The sequence below is a fragment of the Carassius gibelio genome, chromosome A5, assembly GCF_023724105.1.
Source record: "Carassius gibelio isolate Cgi1373 ecotype wild population from Czech Republic chromosome A5, carGib1.2-hapl.c, whole genome shotgun sequence".
NCBI lineage: Eukaryota > Metazoa > Chordata > Actinopteri > Cypriniformes > Cyprinidae > Carassius > Carassius gibelio.
Window position 1 is genome coordinate 23,445,515 of NC_068375.1, and position 15,275 is coordinate 23,460,789.

General features: G+C 38.2%; 1 protein-coding gene across 2 annotated transcripts in view; it reads right to left on the reverse strand.

Moving 5' to 3' along the window:
* The window catches only part of LOC128004872 (sodium/calcium exchanger 2-like), a 31,939-nt gene that overhangs the window by 8,910 nt on the left and 7,754 nt on the right, over positions 1-15,275 (reverse strand). For both annotated transcript variants that reach the window (XM_052592637.1, XM_052592636.1), the window contains exons 3-8: positions 12,028-12,358; positions 11,381-11,518; positions 7,118-7,345; positions 6,744-6,998; positions 5,077-5,520; positions 3,992-4,341 (exon numbers count right to left, since the gene is read on the reverse strand). In XM_052592637.1, the coding sequence (XP_052448597.1) occupies positions 3,992-4,341; positions 5,077-5,520; positions 6,744-6,998; positions 7,118-7,345; positions 11,381-11,518; positions 12,028-12,327 (1,715 nt within the window). In that variant the 5' untranslated portion in view covers positions 12,328-12,358. The remainder of the gene's footprint in view (positions 1-3,991; positions 4,342-5,076; positions 5,521-6,743; positions 6,999-7,117; positions 7,346-11,380; positions 11,519-12,027; positions 12,359-15,275) is intronic.

Here is a 15,275-nt window from a genome sequence, read left to right on the forward strand (position 1 = left end):
AGCACACATCAAACCAACAGTCCAAAGTTCAAAACACAGCAGTCCACACTGGAGACTAGAGAACATCCTAGAAACATTGTGGTACACAAACATGTTGGGGTTTGAAAGTATTAGCCAGGGATTACAGTAAAACAGCATTAAAGGTGACAAAAATAGGTCTATGCAACTTGTGATACCTTATTACTGGGGTAGAAGAAACCTCTAGTGGTGCAAATGAAAAGTGACTGAGTGATGGCTATGTAATGAGGTTTAATATGAGGTTATTATAAAATTACAGCTCAGTATAGGATTTCAGAGAATTGCATTTTTTTATTTATTAAATTTTAAAAGTCTCATAATGCTTACCGTGCATGTTGAAATGTCATTAAGTCAGATTGTAAAAAATATATGATATAGAAACTGACATACAGTAGGCCTAACGTTCAAAATTGAGTAATATTTTTTTTAAAAAGAAATGTATTCTTTTATTCAACAAGGATGCATTAAATGTATCAAAAGTGTCAGTGAAGACTTTTTAGATTGTGACCAATATTTTTGTTTCAAATAAATGCTGTTCTTTGAAAAAACGTCCATCATGATTTCCACCAAAATATTAAGCATCACAACTGCTTTAAACATTGATAACAATGAAACAAAAGAAATGCACACTAAAACAGCAATGTAGTAATAGATGAAATGTATCTATGGCATCACAGTAATTAATTACAAATATACAAAACTGTAATTCCCTTTAAAATGGTCACTCCCAAGGCCACGACAGTGACAGACGAATTGGGATCTCGCTTATAGACACCAATCTACTCCGAGTGTAAACTAAGGCCCCATTCACACGGAGACGCGTTTTGGAAGAGTGGAACGGATATTTTTTTGAAACCGGGTCCCAGAGTGGATAAATTTGAAAACGCCACCCTTGTGTTTTCGTGTGGACAGTGAATACATATATCTTCTGAAGCGATGACGTCATCAGCCAACGTATCGCCCCTAGTCAGGCCCCAATACGTCATGTAACAGCAACCAAAAAATTTACAAACACTGAACGATTGTTCAGATCGGGGGTCCGTTCTTCATACATCGCTTAACACATCCGAGATGAAATGTCACATCCCAGGTGATATCATCTCGCTAGTCAGGATCTGGCTAATTCGGTTCTTCGAACGCACCTGGTGTTTATGATTAGTAGGGCTCAAGATCCCTGGATGGGACACAGAGGTTCTTGGTGACAGTTGGTAAGCATGACCTGGTCATCAGGTTCCTCAGGGGGGCTGCTTATTACTTTTTTTTTTTTTTTTCTAAAAACTCTGGTCAAGGCTGGCCTTACTACTAACTAACTAACTCACGTTTTAAATGCCGTTTATTGCCTTTTACGAACTATAAGAGTTTTGAAGCACAAGTAATGTTGGACTATAAGAAACCAGTGCTTTGTTGAAAATTTTTATAATGCACCTAAGTATCACAAAAACTTCATTAAAGAGTTTTATGAATATTTTTTTTTATTATTTTTTTATCCAACATTGTACTATTGTCTGATTCAATCTCAATTGTGGATGATTTTAATGTATGTTTGCTGCCCAGGAAAACCCATGGTAGCTGAGTTCTTAATATGATTCAATCTGTTATGAGTAGCACTCATGAACTTGGCCATTCCCTTGATCTTTTTCGGCCTTTGGGAATTTCAATTTGTTATCTTAATATCTTGTCACATAGTTTTTCTGATCATTGTACGGTAGTATTTAATGTGAACCTCCCAAGTGTATGTCCTTCTGCTCCTATATCTACGGTATATATCCGTATATTCACATTTACAACTTCAGAATTTCTAAATGCTTTTAATGCCTCTCCACAAATTCCATGTATTGAGTCTGCATCTCCCTCGGTTGATCCAGATGAGTTGATTACAACCTTTAATCCTGTCTGTATGAACATCATGGACTCCACTGCAACATAAAATGAAGGGAAGAAAAGCCAACACTCAACCTTGGCTAAATGAACAGACTTGTGCACTAAGACGGGAATGTAAAAGAGCAGAAAGGAGGTGGAGGAAAGATAGGTTGCAAGTTTCCAAGCAAATTCTAAGAAATATTCTGACAAATTTCCTAAAGGCTTTAAAATATTACAAAGCAAGCTTCTTGTCTGATACAATTGCTTGTAACCCACCACATGAACTTTTTGCTGTTATCAATAGACTGTTCTGTTCGAATACAAAACCTAGGTTTGCCTTATTATCTGCAACATGCGATTCATATTGAAAGTTTTTTTGTTATAAAAATGGAATAAGAGCAAGCTGTTTATCTATGGCTACTGACCCAGTGCTAATAGAAATAACTGGAGCAGATACTTTTAGTCAGTTTGAACTGGTGTCACACTCTGATGTTAGAGATGCTATGCTTGACTTAAAGTGTTCTTCCTGTCCTACTGATGCAATTGCACTTGTGCATTCTTAAGTGAGGTGTTGATTTTGTCAGCCCAAGTATCTTATCCATTATTAATAGTAGTTTACAGAATGGTATCGTACCACTTTGCTTTAAGCAAGCTATTGTTGAGCCTTATCTTTAAAAAACAAGACTGGATCCATATGATTTAAAAAATGATTGGCCAATTTCAAAATTGTTACGGTTAGAGGCACTGAGGCCCCTGTTCAGTGTGGCTTGCTAAAAATGCTCCAGAGTGTCCATACTGTAAGCTCTATGGAGCTCCTCATCCCCTCGGCAGCCAGACATGGTGCAATGTCCAGCACCAGGCCTTCACTCTATGAATCCTTTGGAACTGGTAGAAGGATGCATTCCATATGTGAGATCTTATTGGATCCCTTATGTGTAAAGTCCACGGTATTGCCTTAGAGCATGTGTTTCCCCTGCAGACTTCTGCCATTTCCAAGAGGGTTACAATCACCTCTATTCTTAGATATGCACCTTAACGGACGTTCATGTAAATGCTTCCAAAAGCTCCTTCAGGAACGATGGGGCTTCCACAACATTACTGTTCCAAGTGGAACTGGTACGCTTTCCCAGTGTTATCCAATCTCGCTGAGTGGGTAGTGTTATGACAACAGTGACTGGTCTTCTTGTTGTGAGCCCTGCCCTACACCAAAAAGGGGGCAGGTGTCTCACACAGGACACTGGAAGGGGCAGCACCCATGGCGCTTTGGTAGGGATCCCAATTCGTCAGTCACTGACATGACGTCAAGAGTGACTGACTGAAAGGGAATGTCTGGGTTATGTGTGTAACCCTCGTTCCCTGAAGGAGGGAGCGGAGACATCATGTCATGTCACCACGGCTGCTGCACCACCACTGAGTGGCTGGCTCACTGGCTTGGCTCCTCAGAAAAAACCTGGTATGTGTTGCACCTGGTACCTTTTTATGCTCACACTGTGATCAGTGGCAGCTGGATGTAATAATGGCATGCCATTGTGCATTGGCTCATTTAGCTTACACTCGAAGTAGATTGGTCTCTCTAAGTGAGATTCGTCAGTGACCAATGTGACGTCTCCTTTCCCTCCTTCAGGGAACCAGGGTTATAATCGTAACAGAGACATTTCAAATTTTAATAATTTCACAATATTACTGTTTTACTGTCTAAAGTTTACTGTAAAATACATGCAGTCTTGGTGAGCATAAGTTATGTACACAAAACTTTTTGAACATTAATGCTAACTTACAGTACCTTATACATCATAAATGTATAATGTATACATGTGTTAGTGAAGTGATGTAATGGTCCACAATAGCCCATAATTACAGGTGCTACAGTCAGACTGCTCATTGAGATATTTACCAAAATACTTCACAATCAATAAAACACACATGCACTCATGCATTAAAGAGTATATACAATACATTTTGTACACATATAATTTATAATAATTTTTACATGAATTAAAATTTTATGTGAATTTGCCAGGAATTTGTGTATATCCAAGAAGTAAACAGAGCATGCTCACATTTGGTGTGTAAAGGTAAAATTTGAAATGAAGACTTTAGTATGAACTTTTACCTAGTCTGCTCATTTGTAAATTCTAGCTCTCCTTGTGTGTGTTCATAGTCAACACCTTGACGCGCAGAACCATCCTCTGTGTGATATGGAATCATCACAGTCCCACGCACACCTGATGTCCGGTTCACAGGCACCTCTACTACACCTGAACATTCACCCACGCAGAGCTCCCGCTGACTAAACGCGAAAACTCCTGCATGGTCATCATCCAAAATAGTTATGGTGGTTACGAAGGGTTCAACCAGTCGGGCACCATCAGTGTTTTTCCCGTCCTCACACTCTCTCAGGTTTGAGAGACGCACAAAGAAGTGTTCATCTTCCTCAAACACATCATCATCAATAATGCCCACCTATAAAAAATATTTGTATAGGTCATAAAACAATCATATTTAACTTAAAAACATACAGTACCATTCAAAGTTTTGTAAATGTTTTTGAATAAGGTCTCTTATTTACTTCAAGGCAGCATGTATTTTTTCGAAAACAGTAATATTCTAAAATATTATTATAACTTTAAATAACTGTTTCCTATTTTCATATATTTTAAAATGTAATTTATTCCTGTGAACACAAATCCAAATTTTTAGCAGCCATTAATCCATTAATCATGATGCACAATATACATTTCATATTATTAAGTTGTGCTCCTTAATATTTCATGTTCAGAAGAACAGCCTTTAATTTAAATATACTTATTTAATATTATAAAAGTCTTGACTTTCACTACTGACCAATTTAATGAATCCTTGTATTAATTACAAAATCAATATGGTTTTTACATGCTACATTTTAATTATTAATTTACCAAGCTGTTTCTTTTAGCTAGATTTTTTTTCATCATCAGTCATCATGTTAATTGGTTAAATTGTTATTTTAGCATCATTTTCTGTTTATTGCTGTTTTGAATTGTATAAATTTGTGTGTTTGTGCAAACTTGACTGGGTTTTGAGTTGACCGAATATGACCAAACAAAATAACACAATGATTTACTCTGCAGACTGTATTGATTTAATTAATTGAAAATAAGCATTTCAAAAGAACATTCCGTTCATGGATCAGACATCACCACTTTGTGTTTCTCTCACCTTTATTTCTTTGCGTGTCTCTCCAGGCTGAAATACGATCGTTCCCTCACAATACTCATAATCTTCCCCAGAACTGGCTGACCCATTCTCTGTCCTGTAATCGACGTGGAAGGTTCTGGTGCCGGTTCCCCCCTGTAAGCAGACCCATAAACTGATGCTACCACAGTTCTCACTGCACTGATACTGTGCCTGCTCAAAAATGATGTGAGAACAGGTGGCCAGGTCATTCTCAGCTGAATCTCCAGCTGCTCGTTTTGCCTGTTCAGCTGCTGCATGTTTCTTTAGTACGTTGCCTGCACCGATCATCATGCGTGTTGCCTGCACCCGGTAAAAGGCCCGGCTCTTATGCTGTTTCTGCATGGTGGTGTAGTTTGCCATCTCAATCAGCTGATCCAGGTCTTTATCTGGATGCTTCTCTCTCAGTTCTTTAAGCATGCGGATCACCTATAAACACAGACAGTCATGGTAATCTCTAAAAATGTTTTTCAACATCTTCACATGTGAGAAATTACATCCGGTCTGTATTTATTGTAAAACAAACTCTGTTAGCTTGATTAGGTTTGTATCAACCTGTTTAATTTAGCAATAATTACAGACTGACTACGTTTTCCCACTTACTATGTAACTATTCCTTCTATAACTATTCTAAAAATTACTACATAGAAAGTCTCTTATGCTTATCAAGGATGCATTTATTTGATCAAAAATTAGATTTTAAAATGGAACGTATACATGTGAAGACAAAGCTGTTTTTTTAGCAACATTCACATGATCACATGATTCCAAAAAAGGATAATTTGGTGCTCCAGAAACATTTCTTATTATTTTTCATGTTGAAAACTTTTTAATGTTTTTAAATTTTAATGTTGCTTAATACTTTTTGTGGAAATTGTGATATACTTTTTCAAAATTCTTTTAATGTTTTTACATTTTAATGTAGCTTAATATTTTTGTGGAAATTGTGATATACTTTTTCAAGGTTTTTTGATGAATAGAAAGAATAACATTTATTAGAAATATATTTTATGAATGGTTTTACTGTCACGCTTAATCAATTTAATGCATTCTTGCTGAACTGAATTACTAATTAATTCCTCATTTGTAAGTCACTTTGGACAAAAGCGTCTGCTAAATGACTAAATAAAAAAATATATATAATAATTATCTTACTGACCAAATTTTTTTGAATAAAAATATATAACGTAGGTGATTGGTCGCAAATATATCAATTTGCAAATCATGGGGAAGGTGGTATTTTATGAAAAAATGTTGTCCTGATTAAAAGTGGAGTAGATATTTGACATTTCTTGGGGTTGAAGGGTTACATCCTGGTGGTGAGACACATTGTAATAGTGTAAAAAAAAGAGTTTGTTTTGTTTTTATTTGAACTTAATTTCAGGAGTGCTCTCAAATGCTAACAGCTTGGTGTTTTCAGCTAGCTAAAAATGCTTTGGTGGACACATGGCCTTAATTATCCATAAATTAAATGTTCTGTTTTGCCATTTGAAGAAAAATTATGAATCATTAAAAAAAATCATTATACAAAGATATTTGACCAGAATCCCTGAAGCAGCTGGAATCCACTGGAATACAAACACATTCACCACAATTTCACTCATAGAAGAAACTCATTAAGGGTTTTTTTTCTCTCTGATTTGCTCTCTCACCTCTTCTCTATCCTGTTCGGGTTCTTTGATTTTCTCCATATTGACACTAGTGGTGTGGTTTTGATATTTTTCTCCCAGGATGACATCAATGCCTCTGGGTGCTAGGTCACCCTCCATCTCCACAATGATACCATGATGTTTATTGGCACGGTAACGCTTGTGCAAGTACTTGTAAAAGAGCAGGCGCCGGTCAGCAATCCAGGCCATCATCACACACACAGGAAAGTAGAAAAGAGTGACCAGAGCCTCCCAGACCTCACACACAAAATAAAAGACGTTAATTAAATTAGGCTAGACATTTACCAACACACACAAATATACTGTAAATATCTACATACACATTTTATATACATGTTCTGCTTACAGACACACACCTGTACAATGCCAGGGCTTATGACTGCAATGATGAGGTAGAGCCAGATATAAGCGAAGATGCTCCAGAATGCAGTAATAAAGAAGACTCTGAGATGTTTAATCTTCCTCACCTCTCCATCAGGTATCACCCACACACACACTCCGATTATCACAAACATGTTAAATGCAGCACTGCCGACTATGGTGCCGGGACCCAGTTCTCCTGACTCAAAGCCATGTCCACACACCTGTCACACACAGACAGACCAGGAAACATCTCAGGTTACGTATGCAACCATGGTTCCCTGAGTAGGGAACGAGAAACTGCATCCTCTAGGGGTTGCTATGGGGAACGTCTTTACATAACCTGTGTCTGAAGCATACGTTAAAAAAAACACCAACGACTTGTTGGCCAGCGACAGCCCATGACGTCACCACCAGTGCGACTATAGTATAAATAGGCACCGGAAGAACATGTCATCCACTTCTTCGTCTTAAGCTTGTGTCCAAAGCATGGCAGAAAAACCCTAGAAGACGCAGTGTCTCGTTCCCTTTCAAGGGAACTTCAAACTGCATCCTAAAGAGCTAAAGGCTTGGAATCAGCAAATATTTATTTAACTCAACTCTTGACCTGTCACACAGGGGCTACCACTTATTCTGCATAAGCTGACTGAAGGAACTGTCTCAACAGACCCCTAGTAGCACCAACCTGTTAAAGTAGGTATCCAGTGGATACAGAGGTGGAGCGGTGCCCAAGGTGGAACCGGGCAAGAAGCTGCCGTGCAAAGCTCTCACCATACAGAAAGAACGCAAAGTACTAGCGTACAAACTTACCACACTTTGGATTTTAGAAAGTGTTCAAAGAATGCACATGTACACTAACAACCACATGGATTTTAGAGATACCATTCTAAGGGGCTCTCATGGCACTTTGAAGTGCAGCCCATAGAAGGAAATGGTGCATCCTAAGAACAGTATATTGAGATGTCATCAACTTGATCTATGGTAAAATGCTGGAATGGCCAGCAGTAAAATACCTAGCTCAGGGAGCCCCAAACCTGGCTCTCAGTTTAGAGGGTCTGGACCTACAGCATATTCATTGCTGAATGGCTAGTAGGAAGTTACCCAGCTGAGGGAGAAGTTCTCAACCCAGTTCTCAAACAAGAGGGGGCTTAACCTAAAGCATGATCATTTGATCAGAAGGGTAAGCATACTGTAATTTAGCCAAAACTCAGCACATCAGGGAGGAAGAGGAAGGGCCAGTTCACCTGATGATGCCGGTTCTATGTGCTCTGGGAAAAACAGAGAACTCAACTCATGCGCGAGGATAACTCTGAATTTAGAATGAGTAGCGTGTTCATAGGCAACCCTTTGATAAAGGGGAGCACTGCTAAATACTACCAGGATAACAGCCCATGGAGCAAGGAATTCAACTCCTCTGAAGGGGAGAGAACTTGAGCGCTCTAAAAGGAAGCACCATGCTGCATTATAATCCTCAATGGTGAGGAAAGTGATGCTTCAACGAGTGTCAATAGAGACACTCAGAGAGTGGAACCCAAGGTTTACCGGGGTCTAAGCCAACTCAGAGAAAGGGAATGAGGCTAACCTTTATCATACAGGCTTTCAGAAAGTGCACTGAGTCTTAGCGTGCACACTTACCAGTATTGGGATTTTTGAAAGTGCTCAAAGTGCTCAGCATGCATACTTACCCCCATGTGGATTTCAGAAAGTGTACAAAGATTAGCATGTGCACTTACCATAGCATAGATTTAAGAACTTTATTAGCATCTGTCCAGAGAAGCATGGAAGTACTGAGCCAAACGGGAGTGGCAAGATCAAAGATAACCCTCTGAGGCACGGGGAGCACTGCCTGTGACATCATTACACAAGAAGGTTCTCACAAATGCCACCTATACGTCCCGCACGATGCCACAGCAAGAGGGGATATCCTGGTGACCAGGAAGCCCCTCAGGGTGACCTAGAAATGGCGGACCAGACAGGGCAGCCTGAAAGCATAAGCCCAGCCCGAACATCCAGGAAGTTTTTGCCGTGCCAGGGGCCTAATGATTAAGAAGGCTTCTGCAGAAGCCTGTGACCCGACTTTTTCAAACAGGGCCATGTAGTTTTGGATTTTGTTTCCCTTTTTTAAAAACTGCATGTTGTGTTCACTTGTGTTATCGTCTACTAATATTTAAATTTGTTTGATGATCTGAAACATTAAAGTGTGACAGACATGCAAACAACATAGCAGAGGCAGCCTGCTTAGTATCACATAGAGCGAAATCCAAAGTGCGGCGCTACTAAGCTACCTCATCAGGAGAAAGGCCCTCCCCTTTATCCAGGTCTTTCAGCAGGTCAGCCTAATATGCCTGGAACACTGCCATCATGTGAAACGAAGCGACAGCCTGACCTTCTGCTGCGTACGCCCTGCTATTCAAGTGAGATGTATCCTGAAGGGGCTTGGATGGCAAGGAAGTAGACTTTAGAGATGATGTCTCAACCATAGAGAGATAGCTAGCAACATCTCTTCTACGGGGGACACTTTCTCATAGCTGTTTTTGTGCATCGACTTCGATGTTGGCATAACTCATAAGCTGGAATTGATGAATGCATGATGAAAACGGCCTCTTCCATTCCTTCTTGTTCTCTGTATATAGATCAGAAAGAAAAGGAAGGCTCTCAGAAAGAAAAGGAAGGCTCACCTGATCTGGAGGGTTATGTTCAGAAAGATAACGGTCATCGAGAGCACCTCGCGCCGTCACTTTATTGGCACCGTTCCACGGTAAGTCAAGCCTCACCATGGAGCGTTCCATAACTGCCAACAGCTCATCATTCGCAGGACAGGAAGATTCAGCCAACTCAGCCTCAGCTTCTCCGCCCCCCTCAGACATCTCCTGCTGTTCCTGGGTGCAACCCAGCAGAGCACTGGCCCCTGGGTCAGATGATGTTAAAAAAATAACATCATCCTCCAGTGGCTCACTCTTGTCTACAGCTGATGAGCACGAGAGGGAAAGTCCCTATTTAAACTCATCGGCCTGATCCACCTGCGATCCCCACGGGCTCATTCTCCTCCATGCCTCAGCAGCAGCAGGTCCTGAACCATGGGTAGCAGATGGCTGCCCCCTTTTCCTTGAAAAGACAGACAGATGAGAGCAGAGCTTTTTCAGTGGAAAATGCTCAAAGTGCATGCAGATTGCCCCCTGGAGGACATTGCGTCTGTGCTCTTCACCCAAAAAAGATTGTGTCAACAGGTGTCAGATTACGATGACATGGACAAACATCCTCTAAATGCCTTGCTAGTGCTCGCCATAATGTAAGAATAAAGATCACTCTTACCACAGAATGCACGCTTAAAACAAAACAGTCGGTAAAGACGAAGAAGAGGATGTCATGTTCTTCCGGCGCCTGTTTATATTATAGTCGTACCAGACGTCATGGGCTGTCGCCGGTTAACAAGTTGTTGGTGTTTTTTAAGTGTATGCTTCAGACACGGGTCACGACGAGGCATTCCCCATAGCAACCCCTAGAAGACGCAGTTCGAAGTTCCCTTGAAAGGGAACAATACTACTATGTATCCAAAGCAAGAAAAAATATGCAATATATTTTAAAGTATGACACATACACTTCAGGTGTAAAAAAAAAATGGTCCATGTCTGATGAAGAACCATGGCTCGAAATGTTACCTTTGGTGAGAATATTTTATAAAAAAAAAAAAAAAATACTTTTGGAGTAATGGTGTGCAAACCTTTTCTTTCTTTTTTTAATTTTATGTGGTTGATTTTTTTGCCAGCTAGATTTGTGTACTTTTTGTTAAGTTATAGTAATTATTTTAGGGACTTTTTATACTATTTTTTTTTGTACTGGTATTTAAACCATTGGCAATTGATTGACAATGTACAGTAGTATAATTTGTACTACCCTGCAAGTTGCTTTTTTTTTCTTCTGTTTTTTTTTTTTGTTTTTTGTTGAAAAGATTGAATACTTGTTAAAAAAAGAAATTTCTTGGGAATCATTTTTTAATTCTCCAGAAGCATTTCTGGAAAAGTAAAATGAGTCCTGTCTGACAGCTGAAATATTGAAATGACCGACCCCTGTATCAAACCACGTTGAGTAAAGTGATGTTTTTACATGGATGAAAAGAAGCAGAAGTCATCACTGTGATGAGGTGTGTGTGTGTCAGTCATTTAACCATTAACCTAAAGACAACAACAACTAAGCCTTTACGTCTTTTGTGCAAAACTGTGATGCAAGTTGCTGGTTTGTTTTAAAAAATGTGTGCATACCTCTATTATTGACAGCAGGATCTCAGGGGCTGATGAACCCAGAGCCATCAGAGTGAGGTTGGAGATAGTTTCATTCCAGATTCTTACTTTCATTACTGTCTTTTCCCCGTTTGCACCTGTCACAGTAATCTCCTTCTCCTATAGGACACATCAAGTATTTAAAAATATATATATTTTGGTCATAGAGCCACCAATATGTTATCATGTTAGAAGTTGCCTTTATCATGATAAAAGTGTGTAATCACAATATAACAGTCTTTTTAGCATTAGAAAATTAATTGAAAAAAATATTTTAAGAAAAATGCAGGAAATCTTATTTGTTTTTAAAGAAAGCAAGGATGCATTAAATTGATAAAAAATGACAGTAAAGACATTTATAATGTTTATTATATTTCAAAAATATTTCTATTTTAAAAACTTTTCTATTCATTAACAACTGTAAATTTCATACAATTTACACAAAAATATTAAGCAGCACAACTGTTTTCAACATGGAAAAAATAATTAATGTTCCTTAAACATCAACTCAGCATATTAAAAATGATTTTTGAATGATCATGTGTTTACTGTATTTTTTCATGTTGAATGTTTTGTGTGCATCTGTATATATAGTACATTTGTTGTGTTTATTTTGTGCTGCTGTGCACCTGTGAGGTGATGACCTCGATGGCAGCCATGAAGCGATCAGCAATGATGGACACACCCAGGAACATGTAGAGAAGAAATGCAAAGTAGATCACTGCTCTTACTGCCTGCATTGCCAGTGAGGGGTCATGCGGCAACCACACAGGTAGTAAAATCCCTGGTTGACATTTGACTTTCTCAGAACAGGATCTTTTGGTGCCGTCTGCACTACTGTTGCTGTTCTTTTGAGTACCTTCACCTGCACATACCTGTGGAGAGTGAAGGAGAAGGAGGAGGAGGTGGAAGAGTAGAAGAGGAGCCATGACCAGATATGGAGACCAGAATGGCTCTCCTCTTGTGGTTGGAAGATTGACAGAGAGAAAAGGAGAGTGGTGTTATTTTTATACAAAGCATGCTCAATCAGTTAATTGTTGCAATATAGTGCAACAATTAACACATTTAACAATTATTTATTGAGAAACTATGGTTGAGTTTTTTTTAATAAGGCTCAATAGTCTATATGTGGATACCACGTGAATAACAATGTGTTTGAGCATGTGAAGCCATATCAGTCCCAATCTAAAGGACAGGTCTTATCAGTGGTTCATTATTCATGCCAGGCCCACACTGGACCCACGCAGTCCAACCTAAAGGATCCATGAGACAAATACTACAGCTGGACTGGCAGCAGTGGCACCATTAAAATGAAAGTAAGACATACTGTAAACACACATCAGGCTTTCAGCTTTAAATAAGTAAATTATATAAAAACTATTAACTACAGGAAATACCAATGGTTGCAAAGCAGTAAAACAAAAGTATTTTATATAAAAATTACCATAAAAGGTAACTTAAATACAAACAGAGGGAGAAAGAGAGAAACAGACAGTAATATTCAAAAATGAAGATAAACACACTGGGGAGCAGGGGGCAGTATGTTTTTACAGTAACTGATTAAAAGGGACAAAGACATTTATAATGTTAAAAAACAGTTCTATTCAAATGTTTAAAGAGTTTAAAACAAATGCTGTACTTCTGATTAATTAAAAGAACCTGAAATAATGCACAAAAATTAAGCAGCACAACTGTTTTCAACATTGATAAATAATACTAAGAATTGTTTCTTGAGCAGCAAATCAGAATATTAAATAATTTCTGAAGGATCATGTGACACTGAAGACTGGAGTAATGATGCTGAAAATTCAGGTTTGATCACAGAAATGAATTGCTTTAAAAATATTCTAAGAGAAAATGTATATTTCAATTTTAATCTTAATTGTCCTAAAATGTATATATTAAATATGATGAATTTCAATAGAGTGCTGACATGCAGCAAAAGCTCTGACATAACACATCCGTTTATACATTTTTCATCTTTATTTCTCCAATTCTTTTTTCCTCTAATCGTTTCTTCATGTCACCCGTCACCTGTGTGGTGTGTGGTAGAGATTGAGAGTGACATGCTGGACTGAACCATGTGGTCATATTTCACTTTCTAGGCTGCACTATGGTTACCTGGACCTCAGCTTTACTGTGCTACTCTACACCACTGTTCAAAAATAGCCTACGTATATGAAAGTGTCTTGTATGTTTTTGTAGATGTTGGGTGACGGTGCATGTGATTAATTGTATATGTGTCTAAGTGAGCATGTATACATTTAATCCCTTACAGTTATGCATGTGTATGTTTGTGTGCAGGTAAGTGTGTGTGTGTGCTGAAACAGAAATGTCTCTGATTACCACGATGACACTGTTTCAGTCTGTCAGTGCCGCTGATAAGTGATTGGCTGGATTGGCTTACACACAGAGCTCTGACGGCTTAATAGGTGTTAGCACCTTTTAGTGGTTAAGATTACCACCACAAGAGAGAGAAAGTGGCAGAGGGAGACAGAGCGGGAGATAGAGGGAAAAAAGGAGAGGATCTGTTCTAGGAAACGTGACAGTGACAAAGGAAAATTAAGAGGACGGTCAGATGAAACATCCACAGTTTTACTAAATGCCTAATTTTCGGCTGATTTGCTACAATAAACATTTAACAACATTTAATAATTAATTTATAATGGTTATAATGTTAGCACCAATCTTAAAAAAACAATCAAGTTTAACTTCATTTATTCATTATTCATCTAATCTTCAATATAGATTCCATGAATTAATTTTCAATTCTTAGCCACACTGACAACTACTGAGCTGCTGCTGCCCTGTGGATCGAGAGTGTGCTTTAACACCTTCTCTCTCTCTCTCTAGGAGGCCCTATCGTATTTTTGCCATCCAATACTGATTACACACACATTTATACACACTTGACTACATAACAGTGAAAGAAAAATGTAAAACAAATGACCTAGAGTTGTGTAAAGCAGCCACATACACAGACACTCATAGAAAGCATGATATACTGTATATTGTACCTCACCATAGTATTAACACAACAAAGCTGTCCTTTATAAACACTACAAACTATACATATCCAAAAAAAAAAACAAAAAAAAAAAAAACCGATTTTTATGCAGTTACTTTTTATTTCTCTAGTATTTATGATATTTTGGATCAGTTCAGAAAGGTTCAAAGATACTGTAAAAGTCTGCCAGCATTCTAATGCTTTAACAAATTAATTTAGGTAATAATGAATCCTTAAATCGGTCACAGAATTCTCTCATAACATCAATAAATCACAATAAGTCAACTTTATTTGACTGTCCATGTGTATCCCTAAAACAAAAAAATAATTTAAGTCAGTCTTTTAAAATTCAGTACTAGAACACAGTGTTCCAGCTGTCTCCGAAGAACACCTGCCGATGAGGTAAACACACACACACACGCGCACACACACTGTGATCAGAGATCTGCTTTCAGTATCGATACACCATAATCTTAGTACATTGCCCTCTCTTTTCTCTCTACTCACCACCAACACACACACACACACCTCTAATTATCACCAACTTCATATATAGCGGTCATTAAACACACTAAACTAGAACTGTAACAACTTACCAAATTACAACAAAGAAGAATGTGCCACATAAATGTAAATTATGTTCACAGTAGCATTAAAAAACCTGGTGCCAGTATGCTGATTTGGTGATCAAGCATTTTTTATTACTATCCACATTGAAAACAGTTGTGCTGCTTAATATTTTTTGTGGAAAACCTGATACAAGTTCAAAAGAACAGCATTTGTTAGAAATAAAAAATTTTTGTGACAATATGCATGTATCTACTGTCACTTTTAAGCAATTTTTAATCAATTCAATGGATCCTGATGATG